This window comes from Microcaecilia unicolor, chromosome 3 (assembly GCF_901765095.1).
Source record: "Microcaecilia unicolor chromosome 3, aMicUni1.1, whole genome shotgun sequence".
Taxonomy (NCBI): domain Eukaryota; kingdom Metazoa; phylum Chordata; class Amphibia; order Gymnophiona; family Siphonopidae; genus Microcaecilia; species Microcaecilia unicolor.
In genome coordinates this window covers 461,703,462-461,729,337 of record NC_044033.1, presented here as the reverse complement: position 1 = coordinate 461,729,337, position 25,876 = coordinate 461,703,462, and the positions used below count along the sequence as shown (strand labels likewise).

The following is a 25,876-nucleotide window of genomic DNA, read 5'->3' as shown; positions in this document are numbered from 1 at the left end:
GACTTGGGGTTGGTAGGGTTTTTTGGCCAGGGCAGTGTTAATTATGGGATGATGCTTCGTGCTGCAAGGGATGCAGCCCATGAGTGATTATGGCAGCTCATGGAGTGTTTGGGGTGATGTTTAAACCCATATGGCAGATGTGTTCCAGAACAAGCTGTCCTTTGCTCTTCCAACACTACAATTGTTTGGGTCTTGGGAATGATAGGAGTATGGCAAAGTTGCTTGAACAATTGGGGTGGGCTGGTCAGAGATGATCCAAGTTAGTGTCATCATCAGGTATGCATGGCAACTTTGTGCCAAAGGGTGTCATTGTGCAAATGGCAACTGTGCAGCACTGCATGCATGCACTGTGTATGTATATTGACCACCCTGCTGCTGTGTTGTGACCTCTGAGGTCTGCATCTGAGTGAACATGCTGTCAGCATCTTGCTGGTAGTGTGGCTTGGCAGGGTATCACATAGATGTGGTGGGTGTGGGGGCTTGTTGGCACTAAAGGTCCTTACCTTGCCAAGGATCTTCTCCTAGACCCTTCTTGCTGCTGTTCAGGGGACCCTGCACCTACTCTCCCTGAGGGCATGCTCCTTACTGGCCTCCATCTTGCACATGCATGTGGGTGCTGTATATATTGTGGGTCCTGGCCCACATGCACATCACTCCGGCTGCTGCCTTATGGCTGCTCTAGGTATTGCTGGGAAAAGATGTCTACATGCCGTCCGACATGGCACTTAAACTGTGTATCTTGACATTTATTGCTGCTACCATAGCCTGGACAGAAGGTGCTGTATGACTAGCACTGCACATATATGATCACTGTTTGGATAGCACTACTGATTTATTGCCACTATACAGCTATTGTTGCACATGTATTGCCATTGTCAGATCCCAGGTACACATTTCTCCCAGCAGGAGCTACACGGCTAGCGTCCACAACCAGGGGTCCCCATGACCATTGAATGCTGCATGTGTATGGGCCATCTGGATCTGAATGCGTACCAAAGCAGTATTTTGGAAGATCTATTCCATTTCTAATATGACTTTCCAGGAGGCACAGATATGTCAATTTTACTTTGTGAATAAAAGTGCAGCCTTGGTCTTGTAAAATATGTCCCATTTTAGCCTGTTTTTGCAAATGCATTGATGTTAACATATTCATAACCTATCTAAAATGACACTGCAGATGTAAATCATCCAATCATAACTCAAATGCCCTGAGTGTAAATACTATACGGATTTGAAAATTAAATGATATATTTTCCCTCTCTCCTTTTCTTACCCCAAATCCCTCTTGAATGGAACTATATTACTTTCCATTAATGATGCTCCATTTCATGCAAAGTTATCAATTAAAAAGAAATTTTGTAAAAAAAGAAAAAAGAACCATCTTCATAATTTCCTATGAAACCCTCATTTTGTCTAGATTCTGAAATTATATATCTTATGGCAAGATGCCTTGTTGTGCAAACATTACTGTTGCAGAGAAAAGAAAAGTTGTTTCTATGGTTATATCTAAGTTGTCTGGAAAACAGTGCTGGCTATTTGGGACTCAATCCTCCTTTTTCCTGAAATAATTATGACTACACAATAAAGTATAGAGTCTAGAGAAAAATATGATTTCATGAATGAGAGTTTTCACTAAGTTATCAGAAAGCCATTTTGAACTGGAGCATACAAGGTATGGAATGATAATAAGTATAAATGCAACAAAACATTAACTTCATATATTTTGACTAGCTTTTGAAGACCAGAACCTTCTTCCTTAGGTCAGGACAATATGAGAATATATATAAGTAAAAAATAAAAGCTTTCCAATGACAGCCTCAACAGATAAGGTGGAGTGGGGAAGTAAAGATAGATGAATAACCAGAAGGTGACAAAGCAGTATAATTTTATGGTTTATTATGCCAGAGGAAACCCAGATGTTTAAATCCTTTCCCTTTGAGATCAAAGTATTTCATAATCTTGGCTTCAAAGGTCTTAAATTCCTTCATAGTATTCTGACCATAAGGTCATTTATGCAATGCTCTAGTATAGGGGGGCATTTGCTTTCATTAATAATGCTTTATTTTAAAGGCACTTATAGGTAAAATCAACAGTCTAGTTTTGGAAAATATGTATTGTATCAGGTACAATGCTTTGTAAAAGATTTCACAACCTTGTACACATGTTCCACTGTCTAAAAAAAATACAATTCAAAATACATTAAAATAGGAATTGATTCACTGATTTACGCTGTATGGGAATCTTTTACAAAGCATCTGTAAGCCCAACATGGGCTTACCGAATGCTAAATTGGGACAACCCCTGGCCCATCGTGGCCTCCAGTGATAGTTCTGCCTCGAGCACGTGCCATTTCTGGGGAAAAAAAAGAAAACCCCCCCGGAAATAGCTTGCGTGGCGATAACCCGGTGGTAATCAGGCATCGCCACATGCTACCCCATTACCGCTGGGTTACCGTAGGAGCCCTTATCGCCACCTCAATGGGTGGTGGTAAGGGTTCCCCGCTGCTTGGCCATGCGGTAAGAGTTCTCTTACCGCATGGCCATATTTGTCTGGAGGCTTTTTACCCGCTGCGGTAAAAAGGGCCCTAGTGTGGGAAAAACAGCCCCTGCCGCTAGCGCAGGGCCCTTTTTCCCATAGCTTGATAAATGGACCCCTATGCTTTTTCAATGGAACAGCAGAGAAGGAGTAGGGAAGGTAGGCTCTTTCCAAACGCAGAGACGGACGTACGATTAGAAATAGTTTATTGGTAACATCAAACAAATATATGACTCAACACAGCTGTGTTTTGGCACCGTAGCACCTTCTTCAGGAGTCTTATGAAGGACTATGATGTTAAAATCCAGCTAAATATATAGTGCAAATGGGACCACAGTCCACAATCCAGATTGAGTAACTTCTGCGAGCAGAATATGCAGTCTCAAAGACGTGACAAACATGGCTTGTATGGGAGAGTGGCAAGAAAGATGCCACTGCTAAAGAAAAACCATAGCCTAGGTGGTATGGAATTTGCAAAGAAACACTTGGGTAAGACTGCATTTATACTGGAGAATATTTTGTGGTTTGATGAGATCAAAGTGGGGTGTTTTGTTCTTAATACTAAGCAATATATACATTGCTATGGGCGCATTAATGTTTAACGCACGTTAACCATTAACTCTCCTATAGCACACTTTAGTAAACATAGGCGTATATAAGCTATAAGATAAAATAGGAAAAGATAATTTTACCACATAAGAATTTAGCACAAGTTAGTGAATCCCATGGTAAATATATTTTTATGTTGCTGCAGTCAAGGAAATGACATGTTTCCAACTGTGGCAACAAAAAAATAGGAAGCCCCAAACTGGACTTACTGTCTTTTAAATGGCTAAGCCAGTGGGTTAAAAAAAAATCTACTCCTCTACTCCCGGGTCCCTTTTTGAGTTCCCCAATCCCCAATGTCCTCAGCACATACCATGGTGATTAGTGGGGGTACAGGAGTGGTCCTCAGAAGTTCAATCCAGCAGCTCCTAGCCCCAAAATGGTGGCCTCAGCCCTCTTAGTAGTAGTCGAATGGTACTTCTACTGTCAGACTGCCAAACAAGATATATATGGGATGTGATTTAAATCCTAATATCAAAGGCAGGAAAAGGGGGTATGATAGAGACATTTAAATATCTCCATGGCATTAATATTCAGAAGATGAGTCTATTTAAATTGAAAGAAAACTCTGGATCGAGAGGGCATAGGAGAAAATTAAAAGGTTGTAGATTCAGGAGTAATCTAAGGAAAAACTTTTTTTTACAGAAAAGGTGGTAGATACATGGAACAGACTCCTGGTGGAGGTGATGGAGACAAAGACTGTATCTGAATTTAAGAAATCTTAGGACAAGTATGCGAGATCTTAGGGAGAGGAGGAGATAGTGCATGGTGTGAATGGGTATTCATTTATTTATTTATTGCATTTGTATCCCACATTTTCCCCACCTATTTGCAGGCTCAATGTGGCTTACAGAGATTTGTTATGATGTAGACTAGATGGGCCATTTGGCCTTTATCTGCTGTCATATTTCTGTGTTTCTATCATATGTTTCTATAGCTTGAGTGTGACAAATATGTGGTATGGAAAAAATAAGTTGATCTTCTTTGGGTTTAATCTTTTTTGCCCCACCCCCATCCATCACATGCAAAATAGCAAAATAATGATGTATCCAGGTCTTTGTCATTGAAGTCAAAGGAAAAAATCTATTTTGGTCAGTATCTGTTAATAAAAAACCCAAGCCACCTAGTCTGTCCATTTGGGTTGCCTTCTGCTCTGCAACAGGACTTCATCAATCTGCGATCTTCTCCCGCCTACCATTAATGAACTCTCTTTCTCCTTCATTCTATTACAGATTGCTTAAAGTTAGATACCAAGGACTAGAGTCTGTATATGGTGCCTGAAAAATCTGCATGAAAAAAAAATTACGCCTAGGGCATATTCTCTAAAGTACACCAAAAATTTATAGAATAGGTTTAAATTTCCACTCAGTATATAGAATATGCCAAGTGGCTTGCCACACGATTAAATTTGGTCATGTCCATTTAGGCCTCATTTTACTTGGTGTAAATCCTGGCACCTAAATTAAATGCAGATTGGGTGTATTCTATAATAATGCACATAGGGGTCCTTTTACTAAGCCACTGTAAAAAGTGGTCTGTAGTAGTGTAGGTGCATGTATTGGGCACGTGCTGGGAAAGTTTTTTAATGGGAAGGGAAAAGGGTATGCGGTAAAAATGAAACCAGCGTGCGCCTAAAACCGGCTTGAGCCCTTCATGCCATCCATTGATCTAGTGGAAAGGGCTCACGTGCTACAAGTGCGGTGACCGGTCCGCAAGTGCCAACTGCTGATTACACCATGTATGGGAGGAAATAAATAAATCATTCTGGCATTATGTATGCATGGCAAATCTGAAATTACCACCAAGGGGACGTGGTGGCCTTACGAAATTTAAAGGGGGTTTGGACAGATTCCTGAGGGAAAAGTACATTGAACATTATTAAAACAATTTTTCTTTTTTTTGGGGGGGGGGGGGGGGTTGCCGGGTTCTTGAAGCCTGGATTGGCTGCTGTCGGAGACAGGATGCTGGGCTTGATTGACCCTTGGTCTTTTCCCAGTATGGCGGTGCTTTTGTACTTATGTAGTCTCATTTTAGCGTGTGTTGCATGCACTTAGGCCTAACATGCCTTTGTAAATGGATCCCATAGATTTTAGAAACACCTATGCCCTGCTCATGGCCACACCCTCTTTTCAACTATCAGGCTCATTTTCGAAAGAGGACGTCCATCTTTCGACATAAATCGGAAGATGAACATTCTTCTCCCAGAGACGTCCAAATCAATATAATCGAAACCCGATTTTGGATGTCTCCAACTGCAGTCAATCACAAGGACATCCACATTTCAAGGGGGCATGTTGGAGGTGTATTGAAGGTGGACTTGGGTGTGCCTAACACCTGGACGTCTTTGACCCATAATTGAAAAAAGCAAGAATGTTCCTGATGAACATTTTCACCCAGATGTGTTTTTTTTTTTTTACAAATAAGGGAAAGGGAAGTGGGACTTGATATACCATCTTTCTGAGGTTTTTGCAACTACATTCAAAGTGGTTTACATATATTCAGGTACTTATTTTGTACCAGAGGCAATGAAAGGTTAAGTAACTTACCCAGAGTCACAAGGAGCTATAGTAGGAATTGAACTCAGTTCCACAGGATCAAAGTCCACTGCACTAACCACTAGGCTACTCCTCCACTCCACAAAAAGGTGCCTGAAATGACCAGATGACCACCAGTGAGAATCGGGGATGACCTCCTGTTACTCCCCCAGTGGTCACTAACCCCCTCCCACTCTCAAAAACATCTTTAAAAATATGTCGTACCAGCCTCTATGCCAGCCTCAGATGTCATACTCATGTCCAAGACAGCGCATGAAGGTCCCAGGAGCAGTTTTAGTGGGTATTGCAGTACACTTCAGACAGGCAGATCCAGGCCCATACCCCCCCCCCCCACCTGTTTCATTTGTGGAGGAAACAGCGAGCTCTCCAAAACCCACCACAAACCCACTGCACCCATATATAGGTGCCCCCATTCACCTGTAAGGGCTATGGTAGTGGTGTATAGTTGGGGCTGGGGTTTTTTGAGGGGCTCAGCACACAAGTTAAGGGAGCTATGTTCCTGGGAGCATTATATGAAGTTCACTGCAGTGCCCCCTAGGGTGCTCGGTTGGTGTCCTGCCATGTCAGGGGGACCAGTGCACTACAAATGCTGGCTCCTCCCACCTCCAAATGGCTTGCATTTGGACGTTTTTGACATGGATGTCTTTGGTTTCGAAAATCGCTGAAAGTCACAAACGTCCATGTCTAGGGACGTCCAAATCTAGGGACATCCAAATTTAAGGATTTAGACGTCTCTGACGGTATTTTCGAAATGAAAGGTGGATGTCCACCTTTTTTCAAAAATACGGTTTTCCCTGCCCCTGGATTTAGACGTTTTGCAAAGACGTCCAAATCGCAACTTGGACGTTTCTTTTGAAAATGTCCCTCCATGTGACTTAGAATTAAGCTACTTTAGTATATTTAGAAGGTGATCTCCTCCTGTTGAAACTGTTTATATAACAAACATGAAAACATGGAAAAGATATGAGAACACAACTAGCGTTTTTTTTGACCTAAGGGTGTTGCCTCAAAAACCCCCGGCTTAGTATCAAACAAGCTCACGGGGGCTGGGCTGTTTCATCACTGGCAAACACCCCGAGTATTAAGTAATTTCTTTGTGTTTAGACCATAGAGAGCTATTAAGCTACTTAGCTTTTTACTTAGCTTTTTCAAAGTAGTTGCAGTTTAGATAGACGCAGACCTAATGACCCTGAGGCAGGTAACGAAACGCTGGCCATCGTAGGTCATGGTCGTGTTTGGCGTCATTTCAAGAAACAGAAAATCTATACCTCCGGACTACTTTGAAAAAGCTAAGTAAAAAGCTAAGTAGCTTAATAGCTCTCTATGGTCTAAACACAAAGAAATTACTTAATACTCGGGGTGTTTGCCAGTGATGAAACAGCCCAGCCCCCGTGAGCTTGTTTGATACTAAGCCGGGGGTTTTTGAGGCAACACCCTTAGGTCAAAAAAAACGCTAGTTGTGTTCTCATATCTTTTCCATGTTTTCATGTTTAGAATTAAGCTACACCATGCTATAGAATATATTTACCCTGGATTCTATATATGGCGCCTAGAGTTGCATTGAGATAAGTGCATAACTTAATTGGTGGAACAAGATAAATTAGCATTTTTAATGGCACTTAACAAGCAATAACAAGCGCTAATTGGCAATAATTACAATTTGTATGTGGAAATCAGTAAGCATATTCTATAAAGAACTGCGCCTAAATTGCAAAGCGCACAGTTCAAAATAAACGTGTTTATAGGCGCTCCTTGGGTGTTCCCACAGTTAAGCATGTAATTACAGAATAGGCCTCAGTGCACCTAAATCTACGTGCATGGATTTACATCAGGTTTTTATTGGCATAAATGAATGCATGTCGCTTTAGGCGCTGCAGTATTGATAAGGCATATTCTGTATACCATGCCTTCATTTTATAGAATATGCTTATTTCCACATGGATATATTAATTCCTAACGAGTTGTGCATGTAAATCTCTGCCAATTAGTGCTAATAATTGCTTGTTAATATCCAATTAACAGCACTGATAAGCTAGTTAACCAATTAAGTTATGCACATTGTTATAGAATATGCTTCAGTTTTTGCATGGATTTTCAGGTGCCATATATTCTATAAAAGTTATGGGCCTTATTCTATAAACATTATGCTCTTAAATTTGCTCTCTAAATTTATGCTCATAAATTTACATTCATAAATTTACGAGTGTAATTTATACTCCTAATTATATGCTAAATCTACAGTATGTGTGTAATAGGCCCTAAATTAGGATCATAACGTTAAGAGCTTAAATTTAGGAGTGTAAATTTAGTAGCATAACCTATATAGATTGAGGTTTAAGGTTCCTAAATTTATGCTCCTAAATTACGAGCATAATCTATGCTCCTAAATTTATGCTTCTAATTTAGGGTCTATTATTCTCATAGATTTAGCATTCATTTAGGAGCATATACTCATAAATTTAGGAGTGTAAATTTAGGAGTATAAATTTAGGAGCATAGCTTTTATAGAATAAAGCCCCAATTGCATGTGTATGTTATAGAATATTAACTTTTGTGCAGTTAGGTGTGTAACTGCTAGTTGTGTGCTCAGTGATATTTTATAACATAGGTGTACAACTCATTAGGGCTAGATTATATACATCATGCCTAAAAAATAGGCACTGAAAAAATTACACCTAGGCGTATTCTATTAACCACGCCTAAATTTAGGTGTGGTTTATAAAATATGCCTAAATCTAGGCGTAGTTTATAGAATATGCCCAACACCCATTTTCTGTGTATTTAGTCACGACCATTTATGCCAGTGAAAACTTGGTGTAAATGCTGACGTCCAAACCCAAAACAAGCCACCCTAGAATCAACTAGATACCAAGCACTTTTCTATGCAGCCCCAGCCCTTTGGAACTCCTTACCCCCTCTCATCAGAGCTGAAACATCATTGGAAAACTTCAAATCACTTCTTAAATCTTGGCTTTCCAACAAGCCTTTCCCTCTTCTTAATTGATTTTGCTCTCTGCTCTTCATTGTGACTAAAGACTGAAGGCCTACTATTTGTCTGTCTCTAAACTATCGTTGTCTTGTCTTTTGTTTCATTTGAATGTATGGTTATCTTATCTTTCCTTTCCTATTGAAAATTGTAGTTCTTTTCCTACATGTTCTATGTTATTTTTTTATTGTAAACTGTTGTGAACTACTTGCTGGAAATGGCAGTATAGGAAGTCTCTATCAATAAATAAATGAGCTAATTAAGTTGTACGTGCAAATCCAGAATCTTACCAGATTTATATAGAATCTGGGGGTTAGCTTGTAAACGCCAGAAGGCATACACATGAGTGGAACTTGGGCAGTGCATGGGAAGGTACCACATTTACACTTGTTAACTTACAGAATACTGCAATTTATACACTTAGGGCCCTGTTTACTAAGCTACACTATAGGCGCACTAGCATTTTTAGTGCGCCATGCCAATGCTAGAGACACCCATGGGAATATTTATTTATTTATTACATTTGTACCCCACACTTTCCCGCTCATCGCAGGCTCAATGCCACTTACATATTAACAAGAGAGTACAATCTATAGTAAAGGGGGTATGTGATAGGCAAATGAACAAGGAGTAAATGGGATAGAAGAGGTATGAGAAGAAGGATAGGGAAAGGTAAGCCAGTGGAGCGATTAAGGAGAAGATGGGAAGTGCATGGAGGGTAAGAAGGTTGGTAGGAGATATTTCTGAGTCATTGTAGATAATGGTTATTTGAACCGGTAGATAGATGGTTTGCTTATGTTTGTTTATGATAGGTCAAGTCACTTGGGTAAACCTGTTTGAATAGATGGGTTTTCAATAGTTTCTTAAAGGGAAGATATTCATTAATTGACCAAATGTATCTAGGTAGAGCATTCCAGAGTTGGGATCCCAGGAAAGGGAAGTTAGATGCATGGTAGGTTTTGTACTTTAGTCTTTTGCAGTTGGGAAGGTGAAGGTTAAGGTATGATCGTGAAGATGTTGACAAGTTTCTGTATGGAAGGTTTATTAGATTGACCATGTAACTTGGTGACACTCCATGGATGATCTTGTGGATTAGTGTGATGGCCTTAAAGTTGACTTAAAGTTGAATATGTGGGTGTCTATAGCATTAGTGCACGCTAATTTTTAGTGCACACTTGTCCCTCTCCATCCGTAACCCTCCAGGCCTATCTTACAATCCCTGGTGGTCTAGGGGTGTAGTCAGGGTAGGAGTGATCCCCAGTTGCTTCTGTTCATACTGGCTCTGCACTCAAAATGGGTGCCATGACCTCTACTAATAGTCTTGTGAGACCACCAAAAGAAGTCACAGCAGCCATTTAGAGAGTGACGCTGTGAAACACTCCTGCCCTGACTATACCCCTAGACCACCAGGGATTGTAAGGTAGTCAGGGGGGGGGGGGGGGGAACTACTCTTTGCATTCCCTTTTTTGTGTAAAGTGATTGCAAGTGATGCAGTTATGATCTTGCATAGTAGTTTATGTGGCAAATATAATGCTCAATGTAAATACTTTTGATTCAAATTTAAGTCTGTAAATTTGGGTTTGTAAAAGCACTGTGGTTTTTAGTTTCTTTTTTCATTAGCTGAAGTCCGTGTGTGCGGAGGCTATTTTGCTTGGAGGTAAAAAAACACTCTTTGATTATTTAAATTATTATATTAATTCTGGCTTGGATACTAATTGGGTGATTCTAAAGAATTTCCAGGCTCTGTTGGGTATGATGAAGATGCAGTGTTTTAATCAAACTTTTAGCATTCAGAAGTTAGTGTTAGCAAAGAAATGATATTCCAATGAAATGAAGTTTATATGTTAGAAAATAAATTGATAAATATATTGCTCTTGATTATAATTTTTCAGAGCATATAGTCCTCGCATTCAAAAAACATCAACTTTCTTTTTTATTCTGGATTGAGCATCAGGCTGGCCTAACATCTGCAGTGTAAACTAGTGTCTAGGCTCCTTTACCATATTTTAGTAAGAATAATCTATATCATTGCTTGTCCTTAATCAGTTTTATAACTAAATACAAAACAGGAAGCATCCCAATGCATACATCTGCATTGATCTGGGAACCTAAACATGTCATACTTGATAGGAATTTAAAATGGCTCTCCCAGTTGTCAGCCTGTGCTTGCAGTTCCTGGGGCTGGAGGGTAGTAATCTTCTGTGGGTTTAGCAGAGTGTTGTGGACTATAAACTCTCACAGTCCCCAGTGGGACTCATTGGTTCACACAACCAAACCTTAGTTTTCAGTTTTGGGCAAAATCAGGTGATGAAATTCGTTTATAGTTTTGGTTTTGGCTGAAAGTGTTTAGACAGTTTTGGAGGCAATGGCAGTTTTGGCAGAAACTAAAATTTAAAAAAAAAAACAGTTTTGGTTGGCCTGTACCTGATATTGACGTGGTGTAAATAGGCATGGCCAAAATGCAGGTTTGTAAATGCCAGTTTATACTAGTACTCTATAATGGATTCTGGGTGCCCAGATGCTGTTATAGAATTCACAATTAGAGTGTGACAACTTGCCTATCTTCAGGAAAGCAGTGATAGTTACCTCCCTCGGGTCTCTTCCTTGTCTGGTGACTACTAGTTGATTTTGCATTATTTAGTCTAAAAGCACAACTGTTTTATCTTTGTCTAAATTCTAGTCTATTAAAGTGGTCTCTTGAGATTTGAATTTCTTATAATATTTGTGCTTTTTTGCAAGTGTTCAAATCTTTTATGACAAGACATATATTCCCCTCTAACCCTTTGTCAGTGTCACTTATAAAGATATTGAAGAGTACTGGATCTAACAATGATTATTGTGGTACTCTGTTGGTCATATTTCTCTCACTAGAAGTTCCCAGTGACTAGCACTCAGTTTATCATGTGTTCTTACAGTTCCCACACTGGTTAACTTACTCATAATAACATAGTAACATAGTAAATGACATCAGATAAAGACCTGTATGGTCCACCCAATGTGCCCAACAGTCACATTCATTATCGATATAAAAGGGGAAGGAATTTGGATTAAGCACACACCTTTTTCAGTTGCAGCTTAAGATGAGTCATATTAGGTAATTTCCTTTCCCTGGTGGGCTTTCAATATATAGATCAGATATTCAAAGGATTTACGTTCCTAACTTTGAGAGAGTTATTCACATAAATTGGGCTCTTTGAAAATTTGCTAGGGATGAGTACCTACATTTATACTCAAAATTTCACTAAACTCTTAAATTTAGCAGCATAAAAAGTGGGTAGTAATAGGGACGGATTTAGGTTGGGGAAAATGTAAATTTACTTATGCATGCATATACACACACGTGACATGTACACATAACATACAACCCCTATTTTCAAATTTATACCATACCCTTATTTTAAAGGAGCTCTGTGGTATTTAAGATCTTCCACATAAATAAAAGTATTAAAGGAAAGGCCGCCAAAGAACCAGAAAACTAAATACTTAAATGAATAAATACATCCTTAAATGAAAAATGTAAACGTTCCACTTTACAAAACAGGAGCACAAATGATTAAAACAAACAGACCACAAGAAATTAAAACCAAATCTAATTTAAAATATACAAAATCACATCTAATTGCTCCTTCAAACCCTGTTAGGATTTTGGCAGCAAGGGCTTTTTTTTTTCTGGCTGGAAATTGCTCTAAGGCTTATGGAACCTTTTTTATTCAACCTACTGTCCATCAGTCAAAGAGATGAAAAGCCAAAAAGCTGGAAAAAGAGTGGAAACCCAGCTGGTGCCACATTGAGAGGAAACCAAAAAAACAGAACCAGACCCTTCACAAAGACTTTGGGCCTGCAGATTTCAAGCAGGAACACAGGAAATGAAAAGTCCCTGCTCTTCCCAAATCCAAAATCTACATACACATGTGGGGTCACCCACTGATATGAAAGTAGGAAGTAGCAAGTACCTGTAGGGGTGCTGTGGCAAGACAATACAGTTCATTCCTTAGTCTGCAAGGCACAATATGATCCTTCTACAAGGATATACCATAGGGCCTTACATTTACATATTGTAGGACCGATTGTGAACAGCTGATGTATTTTTACTATATTTTCTCTCTTTTCATTTCCAAAACTATAAAGACAACTTTTAAGGAATCTGGCTGCGGAAGGACATGAACACATTCTCTTTCTTGACTAGCTTGCCTACATACAAAATTATTTTCACAATAAATTTAGAGAGTCTATGTTCTCAGTGGCCTTTGGAATACACACCCTTTAGCCTTCATACAGTGCCTTCTTTTAAGAATTGTAGGGAACTTTTGAAGACACACCTTTTCTATGAGGCTTATGGTAGTTGATTTTTCTTTGTGGATGCTTGAAGTCCTCATGTGTCAGGGGTATAGTATGTTGTCGCCACAGCAGCTGCGTGGGCTTGTCTTTCTTTTTTTTTATTTTATTCTGTCCTGTTTTGATTGTTTTTCTTTCTTTGATAATTTTAGATTATTAGATATTGTACACTGCTTAGACAGTTTTCCCTTGAGCAGTACAACAAATAAAGAGAAACTTGAAAATTGTTTTTGCTGCCAAATAAGGCTTTCTGTAATATTTTCTTAAATTAATTAGTATACCTTGCTAATAAGAAGTATAGGGGTCCTTTTACTAAAGGGTGGTAAGCCCTAACACGTGGTTAGAGCAGTGGTATATTTATTCAAGGTGCATGTGTTGCATACACACTCCCTGTCAAACCTGGCCCCCTCTTGAATAAATATACCACTGCTCTATTATTACAGAAAGCCTAATTTGGCAGCAAAAATCAAGTTTCAAGTTTCTCTTTATTTGTTGTACCACTCAAGGGCAAACCGTCTAAGCAGTATACAATATCTAATAACATTTTTAAAATTATCAAAGAAGCATAACAGGACAGAATAAAAAGAAGCAAAAGCCATGCTGCTTCTGTGGCCACAACACACTATGCCCCTGACACATTAAGCCTGTGCCTTAAAATCATCTCTGCGCCAGTCTTTCTCCAGGCAGTGGCAGTGGCACTCATAGGCTATCTGCAGCCTGCACTGAGGCTTTCTCTCTGAACCATCCCACCTCTTCTGATGCAACTTCCTGTTTTGTGAATGTTTTGGTGCAGGCCACAGGCAACCTACGAGTGCTGCTGCCGCTATCCGGGCAAAGACTGGAGTAGTGGCAATTTTAAGATACCGACATGGGGGGCACGGGAGACAATCCCCTGTTAAAAATTCTGGCTATTACACTGGCTTAGAGAGTAGAAAAATGTTTACCACTAAGCATGTTAAAGTGTTTTGTGGTAATTCGCCATTTCCCATACAATAAGCACGCATTATTTATTTTAAAATAATATTTTTTTCAAAGAGGGTGCTCCATGTGCAGGGAATGGACATGAAAGCATTATTCAGATGCTGTGTTATGATTAGCATGCACTAGCAGAATAATGCAGACAACACAGAAGCATTTAGCACCTCCTGAATAGGTGGCAGTAAGTGCTCCTGTGTTAATTATTTGCAGTTGCTGTACGTTACTGACAAAATCAGTGCACAACTTGGAAATAAAAATAAAAAGCAGCCAGAAAAAGCATTATTTTACTTACATGTTAAATAAGGGCTTTGCATGCAGGGAAGTCCTGCATTAAAATGCATTAGGCCCTTTTTAAACACATTTTGTAAAATGGACACATAGAATGGCATTTTTGAAAAGTCATCTAAGTCAGAATTGGAATGTCCTGCTTCCTGCAACACAACAAAACTTATACCAGAACTGGACAAACCTTAACTCTTCCTCCTTGATTACCTAATTTACTCTGTAACTCATGATCTCTAACACAATACCACTCTGTATTTCTCATACCAGAACTGGTGATCGTCATCATGGTACTATTTAAGCCACATTGAGCCTGCAAATAGGTGGGAAAATGTGGGACAAAAATCCAATAAATAAATACATAACATCCACAAAACATATCTGTCTCTTTTAAACAGGAAGAACATCCAGATTTTCTTTTTGAAAATGGCTATGAGATGGATATTTTTGTGCTGAGAATGTCCAAAATGAATAACCATTTTCCAAAATGAAACATCCAACTTGGGATGTTTTTCTGGCATCATTTTGAGAAAAATGACCTCACAGGTAACCAGGTGGAGCAGAGGGATAGCCTAGTGGTTAATACAGTGGACTTTAAACCAAGGGACCCCAATTCAAATCCTGTTTTAACTCTTTTATTTTGTAATTGTGAGCCCCCCCCCCCCCCCCCGGGAACAGAAAAATACCTACTGTACCTGAATGTACACCACATCAATAGCCTTCAGGTTTGCAGGTGGCTTATATATTTAGGTATATTTCTGTTTCTAGAGGGCTCACAATTTTAAAAAAAATGTGCTAAAGCAGGATTTGAACTAGGGTCCCTTGGTTTAATATCCATTAAACTAACCACTAGGATAGACCTAGTAGCACTATAGAGATTAGTAGTAGTACTCCTCACACTTGCATCTTCCTTTGGTCAGAATGCCTGGAATACCTGAGGCTGTCCTAGAGCCTAGTTTTCCTTTCTAGATTCACTTTCAGGGGAGGAAGTGGGGTACAGTAACTACTAGGGAATTATGGTGGGATCATGCCTTAATCTCTACAGTGGTCAGCTGCTCAAACAGAGCCCCTTTTTTCATTTTGGACGTGATTGAAAAAGTCTAATTTAGGACACCCTAAATCTAATACTTGGACGTTTGTTCCTATTTGAATATAGCTGTTAGCCATCCTATGTTTGGGCCCTCCCTAGTCCTACTCAAACATGCCTCCTGCCCGCCCTCAGCATACCCCCTTGCTATTTGGATGAACTGCAGTGTTTGGTGGTTTTTTCCCCCTGTCTATTTGGATGTTTTTGGCAGATAGACAGTTTTTTGGGGGTATTTTGAAACATCTGTGTGTTTTGAAAATGAGCACTATAGTGACTTATTTGAGATCAAATAGGTCTCTTTATATTATCTGAATATAAACGGATCTCTTTGTACATACAAGGACTCCTTTTGTAAAAACATGTTTGTGATTATTTAATATGGTTTCACTCCTCTCAGACTTTGATGCTTTTTACTATTCTTTCATTCTGTTTCTTGGACTCTCACAATGGCAGACAAAACTTTGACCACAAACTGAATATTAACACCAGATGTGGAGTGTAGATGGGAATTCCTTCTTGGAAAATTTGACATTCAATTGCGTTTTACTGTTTCCAAAATATTCTTTCCAAATATTCTTGGAAGCAATATTTTGCAAACAAAATTAAGGAATAAATTAAGCTGCAAGAAAAAATAATGTGCTTGAAAATGTTCACTTGGAATATATGTATTGATAGATTACTTAAGTGACCCACATCTGCAAAAGAATTCCAAGCAAAATAACATAGCTATTTAAAAGTGGTGATTATTTGTTTCAAGTGATAATACAATTAACTTATGTATTGAACAACTATTGAAATGCAAAATTTAAATTACGTTTTCTCATTTTACAGCTTGAAATGGATTAAACTAAAATGTTGTAACTTTTCTTAGGGCTTTAACGTTGTTCTGGAGCTTCTTAACCAGTAAACAATGGGGTTGTTATCATTCTGTTTGAGTTATTTTAGAAAACATCTAGAAAATGTATGAAGGAGCTTTTATTTTAAACTCTTACCCAGTAAGATGGCACTGCATGATGTAGTTATGGAGAAGGACTTTCTGGACATGATGTATGCAGGGAGAATGAATCCCCTAAAATAACAGTCCAAATAGATGGTTCCAGTAGCACTTCCCCACCATTTCTTCTTTCTTAGGAGTTCTATAAACGAGGTCATTGCAACCACACACACATCAATGCTAGATCTGGAATCCCTTGAATGGTGATCTGCTGAGCAGTGGTCTGCATTGTAAATTTTAAGAGCTTGATATTCAAAGAAAGCTGACAACCTAAATGTAGGGGTTCTTTTTACTAAGGTATGCTAATGGATTTAGTGTGCGCTAACAATTAGTGAGTGCTAAATGCTAAGAAGCCCATAGCTTTAAAATGAACTTATCACTTAACGTGCACTAAATCTGTTAGTGCTCCTTAGTAAAAGCACCCTTTGGGCTCTTACAGGCCCCAAAATTGTCCTCTGTTTTCAGTCAACTATAGGAGCTAAGTGTTGTGTTCAACTGAAAAGTCACCTACATTTAGGAGATTATGCTCCTAAATGAAAGCCTACCTTTCATTAGCCTAGAGTTATGAACTTGTTAGTTGCCTAGACTCCCTGGATTCTATATAGAGTGACTTAAGGTGCGTGTGCAAATCCAGTCATATTCTTGATTTTAATGTATCACTTAATTAGTTAACAAGCCAATCAGTGTTGATGATTGCCACTTAACAAGCACTTAGTGACACTAATTGGCATTAATTAGAATTTACACGGAGATCTGTCTAAGCATATTCTATACCATGATGCACTTAAATTCTAAGTCTCATAGTTGAAAAGGGGGCATGGACTGGGTAGGTTGTGAGCATTTCTAAAGTCTATGCACATTGTTATAGAATAAACCCAGTCCACACGCAACTGCCAATGTCTAAATTTAGTCATATGGACGGGCACTCAGTGTATTCTATAACTTCTGTAAAGTACACCTATAAAATAGGCCTAGAAGTATTTTGTTTCAGTGCCAATTTTTTAGGCATGGTACGTAGAATCTAATCCTAAATGCCTAGTGGTTAGTGCAGCAGACTTTGATCCTGGGGAACTGGGTTCGATTCCCACTGCAGCTCCTTGTGACTATGGGCAAGTCACTTAACCCTCCATTGCCCCAGGTACAAAATAAGTACCTGTATGTATGTAAACCACTTTGAATGTAGTTGCAAAATACCACAGAAAGGCGGTATATCAAGTCCCATTTCCCTTCCCTTCCCCTTCCATCCATGTTGCTACCCACATTTTAGTTTCCTAAATTTAGGAGTATAATGAAAAATTAGGCACTTAGTCTAGTAAATTTTCAGAGACCAATCTTGGAGCTTAATTTTCTAAAGGGGGAGCATTATCCCTCTGAATATTGGCTTCTAAATGTTGGTGTCTAAAAGCTAATTCAAGATGTTGAATTGAGACATGACTGAGAATACCTTCCATGATGTGCTATTAGTGTTTTTAAGCACCAGTACTTTGTTCTTTATTGCAACTTCTGTAAATAGTACACATTTGGGGTAATTATATAAAGAGTTTTTTTGCACAGGAAGCCAGTTTTATACATGCCATAGGGGTACTTCTCAGGGGTTTATTTTATCAAAGCAAATAGTCTCCAATGTTACCTCTAGAAAATAGACTTGTAATAGGCACATTTAGAACTTATCATATGAGTGCTGTGCATTATGTCTTTCCCTTGACATAAAATTTGTATGTCAAAGGAAACAGCTGATATTATTACAGTTCAATATATCTGCTGCATTTGACACAGTAGATCATGATCTTTTGTTGACAAGATTAAGTGCTGCTGGATTCGGGGGAGTAGTACTGAAATGATACGCAGATGATATTTTTCTTTTAGTTCCCACATTGCAGAATATGCAGGATACTTTCTATTTACAAATAAGATTCAAAACTGGGCTTCCACAAATTTGTTGAAATTAAATTCAAATAAAACCAAGATTTTGTGGTTTTATGATTCTGGTTCAGCTGTTCCTAAAGAGATAACTTTGTTACAGAATATATATTTTCCTGTTGAATCACATGTTAAAGTGCTTTTATGCTTAATTTTTATGTAAGAATTTTTATGATGTTATTGTCTTTGTTATATTTTGTGGTTAGTGTATGCAATCGCATTTGGACACCCCACACTTTGCACATTGTATGTTTTTACTTTGGTATACATTTTATGATTTTGTATTATCATCTATGTTTGTTATATGAATTTATGTTTGTTTTTAGTATTATACCCCTGAGGCAGACCTTGAGTGGGTAAAACATAGACTATGTTGGGTGATTTTTAATAAAGATATTTTATACTGAGACTGTTTCTTGAACTTGTTTTTGGATTTCACTTTGTATTGCATACATCCTAGATTATTCAAGTACATGTATAAATTAGCTTATTTTATAATCTGTGTGACTTGTGAACTCGGTCCACATACTACCCAAACTCTACCCCTGTGTTCAGCTATCAGCAAGATACAACCATCATATCAAAGTATGAACTTTTACGTAGGTCGGTATTTTAATAAGAAGCCATTTATACACAAAAATTACTTTACAAAGTTATACCTTGGGGGGGGGGGGGGAGGGAATTCTGTAAAAGTACATGTTAATTGCATATGTAAATCATAAAAATAGTGGCATATACACTTGTATATGTATACATATTTGATGTGAACCACTTCTGTTTTATTAAATAAATAAATAAATGCCAAAATTCCACATAAGCAACTACTCTATAAATATATGCCTACTTACAGTGGGGGAAATAAGTATTTGATCCCTTGCTGATTTTGTAAGTTTGCCCACTGACAAAGACATGAGCAGCCCATAATTGAAGGGTAGGTTATTGGTAACAGTGAGAGATAGCACATCACAAATTAAATCCGGAAAATCACATTGTGGAAAGTATATGAATTTATTTGCATTCTGCAGAGGGAAATAAGTATTTGATCCCTCTGGCAAACAAGACCTAATACTTGGTGGCAAAACCCTTGTTGGCAAGCACAGCGGTCAGACGTCTTCTGTAGTTGATGATGAGGTTTGCACACATGTCAGGAGGAATTTTGTTCCACTCCTCTTTGCAGATCATCTCTAAATCATTAAGAGTTCTGGGCTGTCGCTTGGCAACTCGCAGCTTCAGCTCCCTCCATAAGTTTTCAATGGGATTAAGGTCTGGTGACTGGCTAGGCCACTCCATGACCCTAATGTGCTTCTTCCTGAGCCACTCCTTTGTTGCCTTGGCTGTATGTTTTGGGTCATTGTCGTGCTGGAAGACCCAGCCACGACCCATTTTTAAGGCCCTGGCGGAGGGAAGGAGGTTGTCACTCAGAATTGTACGGTACATGGCCCCATCCATTCTCCCATTGATGCGGTGAAGTAGTCCTGTGCCCTTAGCAGAGAAACACCCCCAAAACATAACATTTCCACCTCCATGCTTGACAGTGGGGACGGTGTTCTTTGGGTCAATTGCAGCATTTCTCTTCCTCCAAACACGGCGAGTTGAGTTCATGCCAAAGAGCTCAATTTTTGTCTCATCTGACCACAGCACCTTCTCCCAATCACTCTCGGCATCATCCAGGTGTTCACTGGCAAACTTCAGACGGGCCGTCACATGTGCCTTCCGGAGCAGGGGGACCTTGCGGGCACTGCAGGATTGCAATCCGTTATGTCGTAATGTGTTACCAATGGTTTTCGTGGTGACAGTGGTCCCAGCTGCCTTGAGATCATTGACAAGTTCCCCCCTTGTAGTTGTAGGCTGATTTCTAACCTTCCTCATGATCAAGGATACCCCACGAGGTGAGATTTTGCGTGGAGCCCCAGATCTTTGTCGATTGACAGTCATTTTGTACTTCTTCCATTTTCTTACTATGGCACCAACAGTTGTCTCCTTCTCGCCCAGCGTCTTACTGATGGTTTTGTAGCCCATTCCAGCCTTGTGCAGGTGTATGATCTTGTCCCTGACATCCTTAGACAGCTCCTTGCTCTTGGCCATTTTGTAGAGGTTAGAGTCTGACTGATTCACTGAGTCTGTGGACAGGTGTCTTTCATACAGGTGACCATTGCCGACAGCTGTCTGTCATGCAGGTAACGAGTTGATTTGGAGCATCTACCTGGTCTGTAGGGGCCAGATCTCTTACTGGTTGGTGGGGGATCAAATACTTATTTCCCTCTGCAGAATGCAAATAAATTCATATACTTTCCACAATGTGATTTTCCGGATTTAATTTGTGATGTGCTATCTCTCACTGTTACCAATAACCTACCCTTCAATTATGGGCTGCTCATGTCTTTGTCAGTGGGCAAACTTACAAAATCAGCAAGGGATCAAATACTTATTTCCCCCACTGTACATAATGCATATTTTACAGGTAGGCATACACATAGGTGGAGTCTGGGCAGAGCATGGTCAGAACTCACATTTACACTTGTAACTTACAAAATGCTACAAGTTACACACATATCTCTGACATTTAGGTATAAGCACTTAGTTCAGCTCTGGCTGGGATTAGATGATCATGCTTAAAATAAAGTGGAGGAGTAGTCTAATGGTTAGTGCAGTGTGATTTGATCTTGGCAACTTTGGTTTAAGTCTCACTGCAGTTCTTTATGAACATGGGCAAGTTATTTAACCCTCCATTGCCCCACATACAAAAGCTTAGGGGTTCTTTTACAAAGCCACGCTACCGATTGTGCAGCAAATGAGAGGAAGCCCATTCAATTCCTATGGGCTTCTTCTACTGACCTATAAATGTACTCACTCTGCTGCTCCCCAGTATCTCTCCACACTCATCCTTCCCTACACCCCTTCCCGTGCACTCCGTTCCATGGATAAATCCTTCTTATCTGTTCCTTTCTCCACTACTGCCAACTCCAGACTTTGCTCCTTCTGTCTCGCTGCACCCTACGCCTGGAATAGACTTCCTGAGCCCCTACGTCTTGCCCCATCCTTGACCATCTTTAAATCTAGATTGAAAGCCCACCTCTTTAACATTGCTTTTGACTTGTAACCACTTGTAACCACTCGCCTCCACCTACCCTCCTCTCCTCTTTCCTCTACACATTAATTGACTTGCTTGCTTTATTTTTTGTCTATTAGATTGTAAGCTCTTTGAGCAGGGACTGTCTTTCTTCTATGTTTGTGCAGCACTGCGTACGCTTTGTAGCGCTATAAAAATGCTAAATAGTAGTAGTAGTAGTGGAAATCGCTAGTGCGGCTTTGTAAGAGAAGCCCTTAGATTGTGAGCCCTCTAGGAACAGAGAAAGTACCTGCATATAATGTGTACAGAGCTACGTACATCTAGTATGCTATGGAAATGATTAGTAGTAAGTAGTAATTCTTTCTGTTACACAATCATTCTATAATGGAAAGTAGGTGCGTCCATTCTTTTGTTCACTTATAGAATAGGTTCTTACCAGGCACTCTCTGGGTGCTTAATTATAGACACACAGTTATAGAATTACCTTTGTGCTTTTGAGAAACCAATTTAAATTTGTCGGAATACCTGATAGTGTAATTTGTTGCTTTATAAATTTATCATAGATGTTCACACTCCTATTCCTTGAATTATTATTGCCTCTGCAGTAAGATGTGGTAAATGATTCTATTGATCTTTAAGTTTGTAAATAAATTCTACATTAATTCCTGACTTATAGAAATATATGATTTTGTTTTAATAAAAGGGTACAATGGGACCTGAAGGTTTAACTGGACGAGCCGGAGAACCTGGAATTAAGGTAAAACAAAACACTTTTTGAATAAAATAAACAATTGTGTTCTTGATTTAACTATTCCTATCATACAATAAATTAAGTCAATGGTCTAGGTATTCAGAAACACCCATTTATACAGTGACATCCCCTATGTGGATGAGTACCCTATCTCGATAGTGCTGGGGTGGAGTGAGGGCAGAGTAGTAAAGCTTTCTAAACTTAAGCCATATACCTATAAGAATAATAGCTGAATAGTGCTTCTATCTGTAGAGCCAGCAGTGGCCTCAGGTCTTCAAATGCTGACAAATACGTATGCCACAAGCAAATAAGAATCCAGATGCTCCAGATATTATTCATGAGTATTCCCAGTATGAGCACTCTGGATCAATTAAGTCATTCATGCTTCTTTCCAAAGGAAAAGAAAAATTGAGACACAATTAAGTTGGATCTTTGTTGGATATAATACACAAAGGAGAAATGATCAGATTCTTCAGAAGTGGACTCAGGAAAGCACTGGCAATCTAACCCAACTCGACTTTCTTAATTAGCTTCTCAGCTATTATTACAGGTTTGAGCAAGAGCAGTTTTGCATGTCTGTCCTTTTGGTATAAATGTGGATCAAATGGGATATGGAGAGGGAAAGGTTACCCAAATTGCATTTAACACTTAGAGTAAAGAGTATGATAAATAAGATGAATAAGGCTATAATCTGTATAGAAGGACAACCTATAGATATTACAGAAATTAACAATATTCTGCAATCAAAATTATTACCAAGAGAGTTTTACCAATGAGGACATAGGAACAGAAGAAAAAGAGAAAGAAACAACTCCTCCTTGGAAAACTCACATTAAAGGAAATCTTTGTGAGCAAAGATGCCTTTGATAGAAGGTTAAAATGATCAAGATTACCAAAGATACTGCAGAAGATCAAAAACATTAAACTGAAACATGCTGAGGAAGATCATAAATTTATATGCTCCAGTAATAAATTGAAAGTAACAGCTGAAGCACAAAAATTTCAGAGAAATGGAGAAAACAGAAAAGAGAGATATCAAGATAAATTATTTAGATAAAACCCAAAATAGTTATACAGGGAACTGGGAAATAACAGTACGTGAAAACACCACCAACTAAAGCTGAAACAGAAACATTCTGGAGAAACTTATATGAGGACCTTAAGAGCACAAGCAAGATGCAGAATGTCTACCCTGCAAACAGGAGAAATTGGGATGGATAAACATTACAACTATGGAATGGCCTAAAGTTACTACAAAAAGAGTTGGAAAACAGGTTAAAAGAGCCCCAAATTGGAAGTACCCTGGTTCAGATGGAGTGGCCAATATCCCTTCATCAAGACATGGCAAACTGCAAATATCAATTGATTAGACAGCCAGATTTGACTCCACCCTAACTGGTAATAGAACACTTCAACTTACAAAGGGAGATACAAGTAGCCTTCTCAAAAATTACAGATGAATAATATGTCTACCTACAATCTATAAGCTAGTCACTGTAATAAATGTCAGCAGAATATATGATTAAATAGACTCTAATAACATCATTACAATAGAGCAGAAGGGAAATAAGAGAGGAGAATATGGAATAAAAGACCAGTTCTAGCTAAATAAAACCATCATAGCTAGTGCTAAGAAAAGCAGAAATCTTAGTGTAACATGGATTGATGATAAGAAAGCCTTTGATAGTATCTTACACTCCCGGATAATAAATTGCCTTCAAATGTACAAAATACATTTTAAATAGATTTTAAATAAATCTAAATCTAGGCATTTCTATTCTGCTTTACCCTAAAAAGGCTCAAGGCATATTACAAATATAAAACAAAGGTCCACAATTCCATTGAGGTACAGATAAAACGCCAGTTAGATTAACAAACACATTTCAGACTAAAGCACTATTCAAATATTGAGAGAATAAGATGGCCGTAAGCGCTTTTCTGAAAGTAATTACCTAAGGAAATCAGAAGTATTACTTGTTACACCACCGTTCAAATATTGAGAGAATAAGATGGTCTTAAGAGCTTTTTTGAAAGTAATTACCTAAGGAAATCAAAAGTATTCTGATTTCCTTAGGTAATTACTTGCAGAAAAGTGCTTAAAACTATCTTATTCTCTCAATATTTGAATGGTGCTTTAGTCTGAAATGTTACATCTTGGGAAACTCCAGAAGGAACCTCTCTTTGGCATGATACAAGTACTATGGCGAGTATTAGCAGTAAATTTGAGAGACTGAGATCAGACTCCACATGTCCTAGCCTAGGAGTGAAGTTCATTCCTTTCGTGGTATATGCAAAACTAACCCATTTGGAGAAATTGCCCATGAACCATCACAGAGGCAATTGCAAAGATGGGTCTCACAGTCTTACCCCATCCACCATACAGCCCAGACTTAGCACCATGTGATCTCCATGGGTTAAATATTCAGCTGGCAGTGATGAGCATTTTGCTGAGTGCTGCTGGCATTATTCCCAGGTATTCAATGCTTGGCCATGTCCAGGCTTCAGCATTAAATATCCGACTTATGCAGTGATAGCTAACACATGGTTGGTTAAGTCGATATTCAGAATTTAACCGGCCATGGGCTGCTGCATAAAGATAGGACTGTGTTTTATGCAGTTACCCTGGTCAGTTAAGTGCTGAATATCAGCACTTAACTGACCAAGTGCTGACTCCACCCCAGAATGCCCCCAAAGTAATTGGCTTTCACTTACATGCAAACTGCTCATTTTCAGCAGCGATAACCAGTTAAGTGCCACTGAAAATTAGCGGATAGCCCCAAACAAGTGATTTATCTGGTCAGTGGCTGTTTATGGCTGGTTAAATCATTTTGAATATCAACCAGCATCTTTTTTCAAAATTAAAGGAATACCTTTGGGGGCATCTATTCGACTCAAATGAAGAGGTGGAAAGAACTGTGAGCAACTGGTTAAGAGATAAGACATGCGGATCTTTCTTGACAGCTTTCAAAAGCTTCTCCATTGTTGATAGAAATGTGTGGCAAATGGTGGCGACTATGTAGAAAAGTAAATACATGTAATATGAAAGCAAGTTTCATGCCTTATTTTTGTTTTTATTCATTACAATATCTTAATTTAAACAAAAGTAATGGAGGTGGAGGCATTATTTTTCATTTAACCGTCATCCCTACATCCTACATAAGTACATAAGTATTACCATATTGGGAAAGACCAAAGGTCCATCAAGCCCAGCATCCTGTTTCCAGCAGTGGCCAATCCAGGTCACAAATACCTGGCAAGATCCCAAAAAAGTACAAAATATTTTATACTGCTTATCCCAGAAATAGTGGATTTTCCCCAAGTCCATTTAATAATGGTTTATGGATTTTTCCTTTAGGAAGACGTCCAAACCTTTTTAAAACTCCGTTAAGCTAACCACCTTTACCATATTCTCTGGCAACGAATTCCAGAGTTTGATTACAGGTTGAGTGAAGAAAACATTTCTCTGATTCATTTTAAATTTAGTACATTGTAGCTTCATCGCATGCCCCCTAGTCCTAGTATTTTTGGAAAGCATAAACAGATGCTTCACATCTACCCATTCCACTCCACTCATTATTTTATAGACCTCTATCATATCTCCTCTCAGCCACCTTTTGTCCAAGCTGAAGAGCCCTAGCCACTTTAGCCTTTCCTCATAGGGAAGTTGTCCCATCCCCTTTATCATTTCTGTCGCCCTTCTCTGCACCTTTTCTAATTCCACTATATCTTTTTTGAGATGCGGTGCCAGAATTGAACACAATATTCAAGGTGCGGTTG

The 25,876-nt window shown here is 38.9% G+C and overlaps 1 protein-coding gene across 2 annotated transcripts in view; it reads left to right on the top strand.

Moving 5' to 3' along the window:
• The window catches only part of COL21A1 (collagen type XXI alpha 1 chain), a 353,696-nt gene that overhangs the window by 244,589 nt on the left and 83,231 nt on the right, over nt 1-25,876 (top strand). For both annotated transcript variants that reach the window (XM_030198983.1, XM_030198984.1), the window contains exon 20: nt 22,052-22,105. In XM_030198983.1, the coding sequence (XP_030054843.1) occupies nt 22,052-22,105 (54 nt within the window). The remainder of the gene's footprint in view (nt 1-22,051; nt 22,106-25,876) is intronic.